Source organism: Trichosurus vulpecula, chromosome 7, assembly GCF_011100635.1.
Source record: "Trichosurus vulpecula isolate mTriVul1 chromosome 7, mTriVul1.pri, whole genome shotgun sequence".
In the NCBI taxonomy this organism is placed as follows: domain Eukaryota; kingdom Metazoa; phylum Chordata; class Mammalia; order Diprotodontia; family Phalangeridae; genus Trichosurus; species Trichosurus vulpecula.
Genome location: NC_050579.1, coordinates 268895002 through 268913364, shown reverse-complemented (window position 1 = coordinate 268913364; position 18363 = coordinate 268895002). Strand labels below are relative to the sequence as shown.

The window sequence follows — 18363 nt, the reverse complement described above, 5'->3', positions numbered from 1 at the left end:
GAGGGTCAGCAGAAGAATTCAGTGTTCTTTGCATGTCCATTCTTCTACTCCATTTTACTTGACTCTGACCCTCCCCCAGCCAGCTCTCCCCCATGCCACCCACCTACAGTCATAGAACAAACTATAAATATATTGATCCCACACTCACCACTAACCTCATCATAACAAAATTCATAGATGTCTAATTGTCATAAAGTAAAAAGTGACTTGGGAGCAGGAGCTTTCAGACTAGGGGTAGGGATGACATGAAAGTAGAACCACCCAATACCAGGCCCACCTTAACCCCAGGTCCTCCAGATCAAGTGGGGCCAGACTTGTAGAAGCTGCTCCCACCCACTCATCAATACAATCTGAAATTTCTCTAGAACCCAAATCCTTCCCTTAGGATTTTTTTTTTGAAAATCCTTTATCAATAAGGAATCAGACAAAAAAGATTCTAATATTAACATGCCCAGGCATTTATTTGTTTTAGAACAGTTTCCAGATATGAATGGGCAGCAGTGATGGGGACTAGAGGACAATCACAGGGGGGCCTTGGGTCCCCCCTCATCTCAGTGGGGAGAACACCTCATTAGGTGCAGATGAAAAATAATTCCTGTCTACTAACTTTCCAAGATTACAGAAGACAAGGGAAGGGAAGACTTAGAAGTGGTGATATAAGATCATAATATAACAGATTTAGAGCTAGGAGGAATTTTAGAGGTCATATAGTACAGTCTCCTTATTTTTACAAATGAGGAAAATGAGGCCCTGAGAGGTTAATGACTTTCCCAAGGTCACATAGGTAGTAAGTGTCAGGTAGAATTTGAATGCATATCCCTCTGACTACAGAGTACTCTTTACCTTGTTCCTTTAATGGGGCAGGGGGAAAATTAAGCAGGAAGATAGGGGCAGAGAGTTCAATGGGGGTGGGGGGCACAGGTTGGGGCAAGTGTGGAAACATGTGTAGCAGTGGGGGTGTATTTGGGGTGGAGTGTTGGTGTGTGAGTGTGATTCCCAAATGGAATTATGGTTTTTTAAGAGGAGAAAGAGTTAGAAGAGTCACTGGTATGAGTCAGTCAGAGGAGTTGGGGGAAAACAAACATCTGGAAGAGAAGCTGAAATGGGGAGTGCACCAGAGCCGGGTTGGAAGGCCAAGTCAGGAACTGGGATCTTCTGGTTATTCTTGTCTCCTAGAAAGGCTGTCACCTGCAGTCAGAGAAATATGAAGTGAATGAGGGGTATCATAGGGGCTCAGGGGTATCAAGATTCCTTTCCTGGATTCTTTCACCACACGATTTCACCTTAGCTCTTCCTAATTCTTAATCATGGTCTAGGTTCCTAATACTCTAATGACCGAAGAGAGAAACTAGATTATTTCAAAGAAAGGACAGTGAGGGCAGGGGTATGCTAGAGCCAGATGGTATAGGCTCCAAAGAACTGATGTTAAATTTTCAATGTAAGCATTTGTACCTAAGAAATTAAAAAACCTACAAATCAGGGGTTGATTTATTATTTAGATATAAATTAGAATTAAGATCAGAATTTAGAATTTATTGTGATGGATAAAATATTAATAATGAAGATTAAAGATAAATGTGTGTCTTACCTTTCGGATAGCTGATTGTTAAACATTTACCAACATACCTCTAAATTTGAGTAATGATTCCAAGGTCAAAGGCAGGGATTCTTAACTTTTTTTGTGTCATGGATCCATTTGGTATTCTGGTAATGCTTAAGGATGTCATCTCAGAATAATGTTTTTAAATGCATAAAATAAAATATATAGGACTCCGAAGGAAATAACTATATTGAAATAGAGCTGCCAAAATATTTTCCCATCGAAGTTACAGATGTTTTGGGGGATCTTTGGATCCCAAGTTAAGAATGCTTGGTCTAAAGATTATGTAAGGATCATCTAGACCAGGGATTCTGAACTTGGGATACACAGACTGTGGATCGAATTCAAGGTGTCTGTGAACTTGGATGGGAATTTTCACTAACTTCTAACTGGAACTTAGCATTTCTTTCAATTATGAATGTAGGCAACTGACATTATTCTGAGAAGGCCAGACAGCCAAAGTGATCCCCGACATACTATAAAGGTAAAAAATCCTTGGGCTCGCCTTACACAGTCTCTGGACTTTATGTAAGCTCTGAGACCCTATGGTCTTTCCATTTCATGTAGAGAAATCTAGACTGAACCAAATCCAGTCGAGGAGTCAGAAAGAGGCTTTGAAGTAACTGTCCCATTCATGGTCTTCTCTTCTTCAACTCTTCTTAATTCTAGTACCTGCTCTCTGTTAATTATTTCCTATTTATCTTGTTTATAGCTTGTTTTGTATAAATTGTTTGTTTGTTGTTTTCTCCATTAGATTTTAAACTCCTTGAGGGCAGGGATTGTCTTTTGCCTCTTTTTGTGACTTCAGTGCTTAGCACAATGCCTGACATATTGTAAGTGCTTAAAAATGTTTATTGATTGATCAATTCCCCATTAGATATGTATTCCAGAGCAGCCTCTCTTGGATTATTCTGGATTAAAATAGCCCAGAAATATGGCTTGCATTTATGAATGGAGAAAGGGCTGAAAGGATATGGCTGGGAGTCATCTGGGGGAGAGGAGAAGGAAGGGAGGGAAAAGTTCTCATGGAGTTCATGCCAGGTTCTAGACTGGGGAAGCACACACCAGTTTTCTATCATGTGTCATACTTCTGCCCATCCTGCTGCTCCCTCCCTGTCCTTTCCATCAAGGCAACTTACAGTCCACGGGAGCCGCCACGGGAAGTATTGCTTGATCGCATGCCCTTGACAATAAGGGTGGTGCCTACGATGATGCCCACCAGGCCTATGGCCAGGCCTAGGGCACAGACCACAGTCTCTGTTGTCTCTGGCAGTGGGGTCCGTACTTCTGGTTCTGAGGGGAACAAAGACCAAGATGACCCAGTTCAAAGATGTAGTGAACATGTCAGGGAGTTGGGCTTGGTCATGATGGGACTCAGTTCCTAGCGTGTGGTGGCTGTTGGATAAATGTTAGTGGAGAGTTTGGGATTTTAGGGCAGAAAGTCTGGATGTGGGGAGGTGAGAATCCGTATAGTCAGGACACTTGGATGGGGGAAAGGGGCCTATGGTGCCCTTCAGAGGGACCTTGGGAGTAGCCACTTACCCCAGTGTTTGACAGCAGGTTGTTCCAGTCCCCAGTGTTCGACCTTGCAGTCATAGTAATCGGTGGCAGAGGGGATGAAGGTGAGATAGTGGAACTTTCTGAAGGCATGGTCAGAACGGGGGAGGAAGACAGTCTCAAACACACCATCAGTGATGGGATTCCCATTATGAAGCCACGTCACGTTAAGTACCGGAGGAGAGAACTTGTCAATGAAGCAGACAAGGACATTGGGCTGGCCCAGCTCCACTGGGCCCTTTGGAAACACTGTCACTTCAGGGGCCACTAGGAGAACACATGACAAAAATGAGTGTTTCATACTCAGACCTTCTCTCCTGAGCCTACTAGAATTTAGGGGCCCTGTGAGCAGTTCCTTCTGATCCAACACTCTGTCCCCTATGCCCTAGGCCTCCTTCTACCAACTTAGAGTCAACATCTTGGCATGAAATGCCTAACTTCCCAGGGATTAGTATTGGGGATAATGGCTTATGTGATGCTGTGAAAGATGGAGACCCTACATGAAGGTGTAAAGGTCCTCACCAAATGTACCATGTAAGTAAACTGGGTTCTTCTTGCCAAGATTCAACATTTTTTCAGGACACAGAGTTATATCAAGTCACATAAATATGCAAATTGTCCATAACACTTAAAGCAGAGAGAAAATCTTACGTTGAGTATAACAGAGCAGAAGCCTATGTTATGAGGTTATATATCCCCAACCCCTTCCCTTTCTTTTTTGCCCTGAGGGTGTGGGTGAAGCAGGTACCATTGGTGTCAGGGGTATTGTTGGACCGTTTCATCATGATTTCCAGGTTGGCTTTATCCACAGCAAGATTGGCCAGAGCACCCTGAGCCTCAAAGCTGGCAAATTTGCTGAAGTCAGGAAGCCGCCAGACTGTCTGCTTGTTCTCCAAATCCACATGGAAAATCTCATCTCCATCAAAGTCAAACATGAACTCGCCCGAGGGGTTGTGGGTCTGGTAGAACTCTGCTTGGATGATCACATGATTCTCTGTATGGAACCAGGCGTAAGGATTAATGAGGGAAGTTGAAGAGAAACAGGAGGAGAGAGACACAAATGGAGAGAAAAAAGAAAAGATAGGCATATGAAGAGGAAAACAGGAGAGATGAAGGGCAAAGGAAGGGAGGAAGGGAAAAGGACATGAGAAATACAAGTTACATTATGAAAAAGGAGAAGTGGGAGAGCAGGGAGAAGCCATGGAAAGGAGAAGGGGAGAAGGGCAGAGAGAGGGACTTCTTTATACTTTTGTAATGGATCCAAGTTACAAACCAGAATCCTGCCTACAGTAAGAAGCTCAGCAGCTGAAAATGGGAGAGATGATCCTCAAATCCTTCTTCCTAGCAGGCAGTCCCCTTAATCTTCCCAGTGAGACAACCCCAGCTGAGCTCAGCAGGCCCTCTGCTCTCCCAGACTTTCAATCCTGCCTTCTCAGGGGAGGTCCAACTTCAGTAGCCTCAGGTGGAGGCTGCACCGTATAAGAGAGACTGCATAAACCACAGAGCCACCCAGTGGAGGATATCATTATGTATGTTGACAGGACAGGGACCAAGAACTGCATCAATGAAATGGGACATTTACCTAACAGTTGGTGGTATGAATTACACCTTCACCTGGTACTTTTCCCAAAGTGAAGAAGAAGGGGACATTTTTGGTTGCTGACTGGAAACTGTTTCAGTGATATTATGGGAACTTGCCTAGAGAATCCTTCCACTATGTGTGTGTCCCTGAGGAGAGTTGACTGAGCTTCCTCCTTTGAGTGGCAGCTCCCTATGTCCCATATGTGCCTAGAAAAGTACAATGGAAGTGTGGGACTAGGGATGAAGAGATTGTTTCACTCAGGAGTCTCAGGACTGATTAATGAGACTTCAGCATTGGGGTCTTTGACATAAGATGCAGGGCCTTCAGACCCTGACTGAATTGACTTTAGAGTTCCTGTCATTCAGTCAATCTGTTAGTATCAATACCATTTGCACACTCCCTGTGTGTCGGTTGTGGTGCTTAGTATTAGAGTGTAGGAAATCAGACATAAAGACTAGGATGAAGAAGTTCTACAGAACAAGATATCAAGTTTGTGAGAGGCAGTATGGTTTAATGGTTAGTGTGCTGTACTTGCAGTCAGGCTGATCAGAGTTCAAATCACTACCACTAATCTCAATGAATCTCAGTTTTCTCGTCTATAAAATAGGAATAATTATGCTTGTAGGTAGGTACTACAGGTATAAAAGACACAGGCATCTTTTGAGGCTCAAATGAGATTATGTAGTTGTCATTTAGTCATTTTTGACTCTTCATGACCCCATTTGAGGTTTTCCTGGCAAAGATACTGGAGTGGTTTGCCATTTCCTTCCCTAGCTCACTTACAGATGAGGAAACTGAGGCAAATAGTGTCAAGTGACTTGCCCAGGGCCACAGAGCTAGCAAGTGTCCAAGGCTGGATTTGTCCTTAGGAAGATGAGTCTTCCTGACTTCCGGCCTGGTACTCCCTCCCCTGTACTACCTAGCTGCCCCAATGTGGAGCCCTTTGCAAAGCTTAATACACTATATAACTATCATTAGTGGCTGATAATACCTAAATAAGGGTGGCTGAAACTACTGGAACATTGAAAAACAGCAACAGATATCTAAATGTCATTGGATCAGGCCTAAATAACTAAGGGAAGAATGTATTTAACACAGGAAATTCCTATACTACAAATAGTATTCAATTAAATAAACATTTATGAAGTGCCTGTAGTATGGACACTTACACCTCAGGGAGATACAACATTTACATAGAAGGCAGTGAGTACTGCTGATCGTACCTGACCTGACCGAGGTCAATAATAAAAAAAAAAAAACTTTCTGGAGGGAATGAGTTAGGGTTTGAAGAGGATTATGAACCTGGACAAGAGCTGGGGGAAGAGCAGTTCCATATGAACACAGTGATCTGTGCTGCTGCCTAATATGGTGGGACGGAAAAGAACAAGTCGTGTATATGCAGTCCTATCGCTAACCCCTTTAAATACTGCTCTGGCAGCTATCCTTTGGCTTTAGTTTCTGTTTTTCTGTCATCCTGTCTCTCCCCTGTTCCTAAGCAGTTACCAAAGTGCTGTGTGATCATTAAGGTCCTAGATTAAGAACTGAAGGAGGACTCAGGGAAGTCAGTAAGTCTAGCTTCCTCATTTTGCAGTTAAAGAGACTAAGGCCTTTCTCAGAGAAGAGACTTGACTTGTCCAAGGTCACACAGGTACTAAAAAGCAGAGGCGGGACTCTAGTGAAACTTGCCTGATCCCAAAATCGGACAATCTCTTTTCTTTGTACCTTCAGCAGTATATTGGGGTCAGGCATCCCCAACCACAAAGGCAGGGTCTTTCCTGGATTTGAACTGATAAGTTCTAAGTCCCAGGAGAGTTTGGAAACCTTAAAACTCCCAGAAGTAATGAGAATTCTCAGAGCCTTGAAATATCCCAAATTCCCAAAGGTGACCCTGATAGGTGGTCCCCCCTAGTTGCTCTTCTCTCCTTGCTCTTCCTTCATTAAGGAGTATGGAAACATAAACTCATACTAAGGATTAGATATTTCAGTCTAGTTGCTTATTACAAACAGATTTTACCTTCACGTAAATGTTAAGAAGACCCAAACAGGGGGATTTAGTGTAGCTATGGGTACCACTCAGGGCTATTACTGACTGTATCCGAAGCTTCTTTCTCATATTACCAGATGAATCCAATCCCTTACCTCTACTGAGGTTTTAGCACTCACCTTTAATGGCCCTGGCTCCCCAGGGACTCAGCAGCACTGCTAGGTTGAAGACTCCTAAGATGAAGGCTTTGTTGGGGTCCATCTTCTTGGGGCACACACTGCAGTCTCAGCACTATGTCCTTTAAATAGTGGAGCAGTGACAGAGACAAGGGGAAGAAGGAGCTCTGGTTTGGGGTACACAGTTTGTAGCTGAGTGGGGGAAACCCAGACTAAAAGCAATCAGCCAATCAGAGAAATCCTTTGCTCTGACACCTCTGTTGCCAGGTAAAGGGACTTGAGAAAAGACCAAGAGAGGAGTTGAAAAAAACATCTTAAGAGATTATCCCAGTACAGGGTAAAGAGACTTCTATGGGATAAAGTGACTTTTCCTCCTTGACAGGGAAAAGTGTAGGGATGAGACGGGAGATATCTGAATCCCTTTTTATAGCCTGTTCTTTCCTAAGGAAGGAAAAAGCCTTGGGAGGAAGTAATGATGGTGTGAGGACAATCAGCAATTTATAGCTAAAATAAAATTCTTGGTGGGGGCTGATGTTGGGGGTGCCAAAACAGACACCTATTTGTAGCTGAGAGTTTAGCACCTAACCTGATACCTAGGATGGGAGTGGTATTATCTCCAGGGCCTGTTCCATCAAGTAAGACAGACAAAAATCTCCTACAGTAACACAGGCTTCTGATATCCCCACCACCCAGATTCAATGAATTTGGGCCATTTTTTGCAGTAATTTGAAGGAGTGCTCTGTGTAAGTTCTAGGGGTTTTAAAATGAGGGGAACTGATCGATTTCTCCTAACCATTTCAATTTCTATATTTGTTAGTAAAGGCATCTCTAAATCAGTAATTCCATGGTAACTCAACGTTGGCACCAATGAAGGGAAAAGGAGAAAATCCACCAAGGATTGGCATTTCAAAGTGAAATTTATTAAAGGATGTTTTGTAGAGCCTTAGGAGCATTGGAGGTGAGAGGGGAAGGGAGGGAAGAATATGGCGCTTCAGTTTTCCAAATTGGTTTTTAGATTGAAGTGGGATGGTGGCTTCTAAGATGGCTTTATAATTTTCCTCTGTACAGGAGAAGCCCCATTTCTCACATGAGTTTTGGAAACTTTCTTTTTGGAAATTTCTGGGATGATGATTATGATAAACAAGGTGTTATCTGTTACCTCTGCTTCTAGAACTATGCTCTGGGATCTTTGATACTATAATTAGTTGAGGGGGATGAGAAGCAAGCATTGGAATGTCCCCCATTCCCTATCTACTCCAAATTGGCTAACATGGGAGATGTGGAAGATTAAGTCTACAATCCCAAGTCCTATAGGGCCATTTGGACCAAGTTGAACACTTAATTATAAAGTTATAATTGGAGAGGCAGGGAAAAAGCTTCTCAACTGGAGTGAAAGTAAAAAAAATAATTAAAAAATGACATTAATACTTAATAGGCACATAAGATGTTAGGTAATTAGTATGGGCATGGCTCTTTCAGGGAAATTTACTTCTAAAGTACCCAGCTACTGCCAAGAGGATGGGCTTGGGTCATTGTCTCAAAGAGTACCAAAAGCCCTTTGATGAGGGACTTTTTTCCCTTCAGATTCTACATGTGATGTCATGGATACTCTTTGAAAACAGACAAACAGATGAATCTTAACTCAGATTCCCTAGGAGAGATGAAAATGAACTTCTAGTACACAAAGATCTGAACATGGAGAAGAAAGCTTTAATTATTAATATAGCTACTTATAAGTGTCTTTATGCTCATATATATTTTCTGTAATGCAACATCAATTTTTTTACACTCCCCAGAGAAAGGATTGTAGTCACTAAATTCTCAGGAGCAACTTGTCCTTATACACATCATAAGAAGGTTCATGGAAACCAACAAATCAGACACTATGAAATGTGTCTGAAAGGCCCTACAATATCTCACTTGGGGGAGGAGGGAAAGAGAAGCAGTGAGGAGTATCTCAGACACTAACTGTTGCAAGCAAAATATAAATATCCTTAAAACTGATGGATGGTTTGAAGCGTGAAATGTTTCTAAGCCTCTGTACCTTCAGCAGCATATTGGGGTCAGGAATCCCCAGCCACAAAGGCAGGGTCTTTCCTGGACTTGAACTGATAGGTTCCAGGGAAATCTTTGGGACTCCAGTATAGTCTGAAAATGCTGAGATGTCAAGAGCTTGTAGGAAATAAAGGGATGGTCTCGGAATAGCCCTGATCCTATGTCCCCTCATGTTGCCACTTTCCCCTTCCAGTAGGGACCTAGGGGCTTCATCCACATTGGAGATTCAAGAGATCCAAGCCACAGGGCACCCAGAAACCTACAATTACTATAGACACACCCAGGAGAGCTAAGCAAGTCCTAGTAGTCTCTGGGAGAAGGAAAAATGATATAGAACCCAGTCCAGGAGGCAACCTAGAGTAAAAGGCGAGCCTTGGGCTCTTGAAGGCAGCGCTCTTGGACTAAATATCTAATGGAACATCATGGATGTCTGTCCTTGATCCTGGACCATTCAACATTTTTATCAATGACTTGTGTGAAGGTATTCTGGGAAGGATGGCTAGCCTAACAGGGGGATCAGCCAACGAATCCAAGACTTATGAGCATATGTAGAGTGCTTGGTTGGTGCGTTCCCCATATGGACTTTGCCACACCCACAAGCATTGTTTAACTGGTTCCCATCCACTAATCACATGGAAAAGAAGGACTTATTTGGTTGTTATTGGAGTTAGAACTGGAGTACATTCAGAAGACAATAATCAGGACCTGAACCTTGATTTGTCTCTTCCTGTTTGACATATTTAAGTAAGGAGGCAAAGAGTAGACCCTTAGTGGGGAAAGAGATGTCAAGTCTTTATTGCCTCTCTAGAGTTGCCAGGATGTGGCCCTGTTTTTGCTTCTTCCGTAAATGTGTCTATGCTTGCTGATTTTAGGTGAAGGAGAGTGGAGAAGGTTATGACCTTATGATTTTTGAAAAGACAATAGAGTGAGATACCAGGAAGTCAGGGAGTGGTGTCCATGCTAGGTTTTGTGGCCAGTCACTCCAACATCAAACTTCCAAGGAATAACTTTCAGGACCCTTGACATCATTATGTCAGATTCATCCTATGGTACCTTATTTGACAATGAATTTGGTAAGATCGACTCAATGATAACCCTCCTGTTAAGTCTGAGTCTGCTCTCCTCAGAGACCAAGGGGGTGTCAGGAGCAACGTGTCTCTAGATATCAAGGACAATGCTTGTACTTTTGGTTTTTTATATCTTTGAAATAAATATCTTTTTGTAAAAGATATAACCCTGTTAATTGGGTAAAATGTAATTCTGGAGTTCATTATTGGTTGCTAACAGTGGAGAATGGAGAGTCAAGTTGCTAGTATTAGGGAAAGTCTGCCTTGACCCTTTAGATCCCTGAAGAGAAGGTGTAGTCAGACTCATTCACTGAGACAGTAAATCCAGGGAATCACAATACTAGCATTTTGGCTGACAGACCTAGGATCCAGAAACATGCTGATAAGTTAGAAAATTGCGCCGAATCTAAAAGCACAAAATTGAATAGAGATAAAAATGAAGTCCTGCTTTGGAGTTCAAAGAATCAGATGGACATATGCAGGATAGAAGTATGGTTAAACATTAGTTTTTGTGAAAATTCAGGGCTTAGTACAGTATTACAGAGTAGAAGCTAATAAATGCTAGTTGATGGACTGAAAACAAGGAACAAATGAAAAAGCGTTTTTAGCACTGTGCTAAGTATTCAAAAATCCACATCTTTAAAAATGAAGGCAATCCTTGACCTAAAGAAGTTTACATTCTAAAACACATATCATTGACCAGGGAGGGATAATTTGGTTTAGAAAGTTACAGGGATAGTCAGTGGAGACAGATCAATAGAGTTTTAATGGCTTTCAACCTTGATAAGAGTAAACAGTGAGTCATGGCTGAAAACATAATATAATCACCCATTCCCCACTGAAAAGATGTTGGTTCAGTTAGAGGAGTCACAATGATTACGGTTGTCTGAAAAATGAAATGAGAACCCCCCATCATTGGAGATGAGTGGGTATCAGGGTCAGCTAGGTGGTGCAGTGGGTAGAGCACTAGGCTTGGAATCAGGAAGAGTCATCATTCTGAGTCCAAATTTGGCCTCAGACACTTACAAGTTGTGTGACCCTGGGAAAGTCATTTAACCCTGTTCACCTCAGTTTCCTCATCTGTCAAATGGCAAAGTACTCCAATATCTTTGACAAGAAAACCCCAATTGGGGTCACAAAGAGTTGGACACAGCTGAAAAAATGACCAAATATGTAAAATTCCATGACATAGATTCCTGTTTCTGTCACAAGATGTACCATGACAACTTTTGAGGTGCCTTCCAGCCTCAAGATTCTATGATTTCTGTGCCCCTTATCAACCACTAAAGTTGAGCCTTCAAAAGACACCTCTGCCTAGAGATCGATGACACAGTTCAGTCACGATCCGGATTTGCTCTCTGTGTATGAGGATGCCCAATCTTGAGACAGACAAACAACTTTTTTAAGTTCTTGTTTCAGGAATTGTCGGAGTGCAGTGGGGTGGAGTTACACCCTGACAAGCATCTTTCTCACTTCCTTATACTCTTCCTGCCTTTAGGTTGGTGCATGTTCCTACCCTACCCCTGCATCCCTCCCCGGGGAGGGGGCTGAGATGGTGGCCCAGAGCTGCAGGGAGAGATACAGAGCAGTAGCAGCTCCCCAGAGAGCCCAAGCTGAGGGAACAGTGCCCCAGTGATAAAAAACTAATCCTCTTCTGTCCAGAGCTAAGATCAAAGCAAAGATTGGGAGCAAGTCTCAGTATATCTGTGATATATGGAATGAACTTGAGCTTCAGGTGCCCTCTATCCCATCTGCACCCTTTCCTCCCTCTTACCCCTTTCCCCAGGATGCGGTTTCTTCTTACTAGATCCCCAACTGCCCATTACTTCCCGCCAAAGCTTCTGAATGTTCCAGAGTTCAGCGATTTTCCACTACACCCCCATTCTAAAGTTTCTCGTCCTGAAGACCCCCCCCCTTTACTGAGGTTTCACAATCTGATAATCCTTGAAAGGTTTTATGTTTTCATCTGCATATTCTAACCCTGTACAACTTCCCTGGATAAAGTCCTTAACTCACTTTCTCTGGCAATGAGCCTTAGAGAAAGGATCTCCTAAAGACAACCCATCAGGACCTGCAGGGAACTGTTATGACATTGGGTTATCTACCGGTGATGTGCTAGAGCCAACTGGTACCACTTTGGGGAGCCCATTGTTAAATTTTCAGTGTGACCCCTAGAACCTTAGAAGTCAACAAAATGCTTCAAATCAGGGCTTGATTTCTTGGTTTTTTTATTGTAGTAATAATGCAAATGAAACTTAAAAGTGTATCATGGCTATATATTTTTTTCCTAGTGAGGCAGTTGTTAAACATTTACTAGCACATCACTGGTCAATGTTTAACAATTGCCTCACTGGGAAAAAAAAATCCTAGAACATCATTAGGGGCAGCTGGTGGCACAGTACATAGAGGGGTAGGCCTGAAGTCAGGAATATTCATCCTCCTAAATTCAAATCTGGACTCGGACACTTAGTAGCTTTGTGACCCTGGGCAAGCCACTTCACCCTGTTTGCCTCAGTTTACTCATCTGTCAAATGATCTGGAGAAGGAAATGGCAAACCCCTCCAGTGTCTTTGCCAAGAAAACCCCAAATGGGGTCACAGAGAGTCAGACACGACTGAAACAGCTGAACAGAAACAGCAAGCGCATCACTGGATCCCAGTTTCAACTGAGCAATGTCAGATTAACACAGATTAACACCGGACCTCGGGCTCAGCAATTGGTATATCAAATGTTCATGTGCTGCCCTCTTGTGCCTAATCAGAACCTTCGATTCCCACTTCCAGACTCATTTACCGCTCCTCTCTTTTCCTCACCCTTTGCTGTTGGCCCCACCTCATCTTCGTAATTACCACCTTCATTCAGAAGCTCTCACAGAACCTGAATAACAGGTTACCACAAGACCTCGGGTCTTCTAATTTCTTTTTTTTGCTTCCAATCAGATGGCCAATAATGTCTCCAACTGTCTCTAGGTGCAATCTATCTCTTTTCAATACACACACACACACACACACACATACGCACACATACACACACACAGCCCTGAAAGAAGAAGTACTTCTCATATGTTTCATGGGATGATAAAGAACAAGAGTAGGAAATTAAGATGGCATTTTACTCAATGACCTTTAAGGATGACCATTAAGGCTCCACCTAGATCAGGGGTGAGGAACTTGAGGTCTTGAGGTCACGTGTGGCCCTCTAGGTCCTCAAGTGTGGCCCTTGGACCGAATCTAAACTTCATAGAACAAGGGCCACACTTGAGGACCTAGAGGGCCACATGTGGCCTTGAGGCCACAGGTTCCCCACCCCCGACCTCAGCTTTTGATTCTGTGATCCTTATAAGTAGCAGATTGGAGTTGTGAGGCCTTACCTACTTCCAAGCGTACTTATTACTGAAAATCATAGGGTTGTAAGTAGAAAAGATTTCAGCAGAAATAGAGCCACCATAAACACCTCATTCACATTCAAAGTTATAATTACTATATGTGAATTTCTCTCCATCTTACTTTTACTCAATATCTTCTATCTCAGCCTCTCTTTTTACCCTACTTCCCTTATCTTCTCCTCCCACCTCCTCACCCCCACTTCACCCACCCTCCTAATTGAATATAAGTGGGAAGTTTATAGCAGCTCTCTTTGTGGCAACAAAGAACTGGAAATCACAGGGATCCCCATCAATTGGGGAAGGGCTGAACTAGATGTGCCGTATGGCCATGATGGAGTACTACTGTGTTATAAAAAATGATGAACTCGATGGTCTTAGAAAGCCATGGAACGACTTGCACAAAATGATGAAGAGCAAGGTGAACAGAAGCAAGAGGGCATTATATACAGTAACAGCAATATTGTTTTAAGAATGACTTTGAGCACCTAAGTCATTTTGACTATTATAAATACACAAATTAAAAATAAAGGACATAGGAAGAAAGAAGCTCTCTGCAGCCAGAGAAAGAACTGATAACTAGAAATATGCATAGAATAATTTTAGATATATACCTATTTGTGTATAATGGTAGCCATCTCTGAGGTGGGACAGGAGTGGGAGGGAAAGAAAAACAAAAAAAAGAAATCTACAGGATAACTTCATTGTATATTTGAAGCGAATAACAAGTTGTACATGGTAGATTTTCAGTTTCATATGCATCTTTTTATCTCTTTTATTTTACTGCGTTAGGAAAATGCTTGTTTTTTTCCAGGAATTGAAAGTAATTAAAAAAACAGAAAAAATTGAATATAATTGAAGAATTGGAATCACAAGTCTAGAGGAAAGATGAAAAGGAGAGGGATATTCAGACGGAAGGAGGGAGGCCTGAGAAGTGACTTAAGGCTCAAGACAACGACAGAGGATGCTGACCTTTACTGAATGAATCAAAAAAGATCTATTAAGGGCTTACTATGTGTAAAGCACTGTGCTACATGCTTGGGTTACAAGCAGAGAAGCACAACAATTCCTGCTCTCAAGGAATTCACATTCTAATGAGAGAGAAAACACAGGGGTGAGGGTTCAACTATGGGGCCCATAGTCCTTATGGCACAGCAGTAAAGGAGATATTACTGCATCTTCTTTAACGTTGTTTCCATGAATAAAACTATGTTGTTTTCTGATATTCAACCTTTGGAGAGTGTCAGGTCTTTAGGAGCTATGACTATTGAAGAATTAGAAGTTACTGGATCTCCACAAGAAGACTGATTGGACTATGGCTGTGAGGACCTGCCTGGAAGCAGGACTGGTGGTCTGCAGGGCCCGGGGGAGTGGGGCTGCTGCTGTTGATATTCCCAGGGCTCTTGGGTTCACCTACAGCATGGCCACTGGATGAATTGAGCGATAACTGACTTTTGGCTACTGTCAATCTTTCCTGGGCCAGATTCCTCAGGACTTTGCCCCTACTGTTTTGCCTTCCAGCAAATACACATATTAACTCTAACTCACAGCCTTCTAGTGACTCACTTTTCTGAACAGTTGAAGCACACAAGGTCATGGTTACCTCCCATATGCTATCACTTGAACTCAGAAGTTTAACAGCCAAGACTAAAGCAGCAACGGGGTCACAGCCCAGGTGAGGCAATAAAGGACAGAGACCTCTCTCCCCTACTTTCCTTATATCACTTTCCTGTATACCACTTGAACACAGACAAATAAGAGAGAGGATCTGCTTTGGCTGGTTAGTGCTTTTTGAATGTACCCCAGTTTTTGTCCAGCAGCCAATTAACAACCTATCTCTTCACAACATGGTTAGCAGACCAGTTACAGAATGTCTGTGCATGCTCCATATCAGGAAACAGGAGACTTCATTACATATCATCATGACTTGCCAGAAGAAGGCTTCTGAGAATTGATCCCATGATACGTGTTGCTTCCCCACTGCATCCCTTGTAGAATGTACTGGCTCCTCCCCTTTCCTCACCCTTTGCTAGTTGGCTTTCTTTATATTCTCCCTCATGTTTCTCATAACCACCACCTTCATCCAAAAGCTCTCACAGAACCTAAATAGCAAGATCCTTAAGGCCAGGGAAAGTACCAGTTCTGTACTAGTATCCCCAAGACTGGCAACAGTATAGTAGAATGTAATAGGTATTTAATACTGTATTTCACTGCATAATAGACACAGATTTCATGCCAATATTTTTTTCAAAAAAAGTGGGGTGCAGCCATTATGGAAAGCTTTTAAAATTGTGCTGGTATTAATATTCATTTATTACTAAACTGTCTTTGGTGCAAGATTAGGATGCACGGAATATTGTTGTACCAAAAATGAGTAAGACACGCCACAGAGTATAAGTTTTAATTGGAGAATTTATTAGCCTGCGACCATTCAGGGTTTTCTACCCAAATCAAAATGACCCCGAGTTCAAGTAAAGAAGTGGCTTATATAGAAAATATGGGGTACAGTGGTGAATCATCTCTTAGAATTTTACAGGCCAGGTCGCAGGGTGGTAGGTGGTCCTGGGGAACAGGAACAAAGGTCCTGACAGATCAAAAGATTCTGACAGGTTAAGTGGGATAATCTTATCTATTGACATTCCTTGGAGGAGTCACAGAGTCCCCGAAAAAGGTCTGAGTTCACTCTTCATTATGCAAACTGGGGTTTTAGTTAGGGCTGGGGTCAGGGTTCTCCTTAGCAATAACTGATTTTTTAGTACCACAATATTCGTGAACGTATGTTAAAATTGAATACTGACAATGCGCCTGCACTGAGAAATCTCGGCTCATGGCTCGGATTGTGGAGAGACAAATGCATATCCATGTGCCATTGGTGAATACAATGCTGTTCGGTTTACCTTTTATGCGGCATAACAAGAAGAATTGTATCATGCGAGGATTGTGTGATGAAAAGTTACGAACCAATTTTTGGACTGAAAAAACACAGTGTGATGATTATGCGGTGGCAATGATTATATGGTAAAATATGGCACGTGGTTGCTAAATTGAATTGGTAACAAAGATGGAACTGTATCCCGTATCTATCTTCATAACCCCCACAACAACATTGACACTGACTCTTACATGTTCAGTGATTATTGATTAAATGAATGAATGTATTTGAAATGGTGGAAATTTCCCACACTCATTATGCTTATTTAAGCTCCCTCCATCCATCATGGCATGGCTAAAATTCAACCGTCTTCCAGGTTACTGTGATATCCCATTTATCTGAATGTGAACAGCACTTCCTATCTATACCCTATGGAAGCATTTGTACATTAACTTGTATATCACTAGTTATCTTTTCTCTTGGGTAAGGATGGCATCTTATATGTGAGGTGGGGTGCGCATACATGGCCTAGCAGAGGATTGTGCTTTTCAATAGCCTTTAATCTAGTTGGAGAAATAAAGTAATTTAGCCTTCTGGTGATGCTACTCTTAGATGCTAACTTGATCATATCCAAGAGGAAGAACAAAGAATTGGGCAAATCCCACATTAACCTGGAAATTGTTAGGACCTAGAGCCCAGTAAGTGCAAGTATTGGGGGAGGTGTCCCAATCTCTATGGTTTTATTAGGGAGGCGATAACCTTCTATCCCCCAGTTCCACTTCTCCCTGAATGGCCACACTGATTACAGTGTAAAGGGTATGGTTACTGTGAATTTACCCAATCAGAATAGTCCTTAATCTTCACCACTGGGCAAAACTCCACCTCTTTCCTGTATTGCTTTGCTGTACAGAGCTCCTGTTACATGATCTTGTTGTAATGGAATCGGTTCCCAACAGGAACAGAGAACATCCTTAACTTGACACAATATTACTCATTGCATAAAAACTGTCAAAATGATAAACTTTTCTCCACAGTATTTTGTGCCCACACCTTCTTTTAGACCTGGGCAGCCCCCATATAGGATATAAGTTGCTTGGAACCCAGGTATTCTGGGAAATGAACAGTTTATTGAATAACCCTTGGTTGCTCTCAAGGAACTCACTCTCTTATGACTAGATGAAGAAGTACATCCAATATAACCTAATTCCCAACTGATACTCCCCTACCCTATGCATTATGATCAGTCACTAATTTATCTTTGTGTCACAGACCATGGACTCAGAAGACAGACACTGCTGTAAGTTCTCTTTGTGTGCTGACCATGTAGGATATATGTGTACATATGGATCTGTCCAGATGTGGTTCACAAGGAAGTATGAATAGATATGTCCAGAGCTTTTCTTCATCCATCCTTTTCCAAGGGAGACTTTGATTAGTGCCAATATGGGGGCAGGAGATTGGGACCCTGAGGCTGGCCTCTCTGTTTTCCTTAGAGAGAAGGGTACAAGGCTAGCATTGTATCTATCAGCCCCACTAAATATTGTTAGTCTAGGGTAAACTTTTTACACACACATGTGGGTATACATACATTTATGTGTGTGTGTGTGTGTGTGTGTGTGTGTGTGTGTGTGTGTGTATGTGATAGCAGGAATGGAAATGTAGATTGGAAGCAGAAAGTGGAGAGAACTTTGATTTTCAGGCCTTAGGTCTTTATAGTTTATACTGCTTGGCATCATGTCTCCCCAAACTTGTTTGTACTGTCTCCTCCTTGTCTTCCCCATAACCCACAGAACTCTTAGGCTCTAGATAAACTGTTTAATCTTTGTATCTCTTCTTCACAGGAGCAGGGTCTAACTCTGGCCAGAAGATGTGAGGTTTGTTTCATCATCTACCTGAGGAATCGTAAGGCTCTTGAGAAGGACCAGAGACTCCTTCCGGTGCCTTCAGTGGGAGAGAGGGGAGGAGTTGATTTTAAAATCTTTCATTATTTATTTATTTTTAAACAGCCCTTTAAAAATCCTTTTTTTGAGTTCCAAATTTCCTCCCTTCAGACTGTCCCCCACCCATTGGGAAGGTGAGCAATATGAT

At 42.3% G+C, this 18363-nt stretch overlaps 1 protein-coding gene across 1 annotated transcript; it reads right to left on the bottom strand.

The window, feature by feature from the left end:
* Positions 1-434: 434 nt before the first annotated feature.
* LOC118856319 (mamu class II histocompatibility antigen, DR alpha chain-like) lies at positions 435-7113 on the bottom strand. The gene is made up of 5 exons (XM_036766572.1): positions 6903-7113; positions 3906-4151; positions 3143-3424; positions 2740-2893; positions 435-1188 (listed from the first exon to the last, which is right to left on the bottom strand). The coding sequence occupies exons 1-5, from the start codon at positions 6982-6984 to the stop codon at positions 1185-1187; spliced, it is 768 nt and encodes a 255-aa protein (XP_036622467.1). The 5' UTR covers positions 6985-7113; the 3' UTR covers positions 435-1184.
* Positions 7114-18363: the final 11250 nt, after the last annotated feature.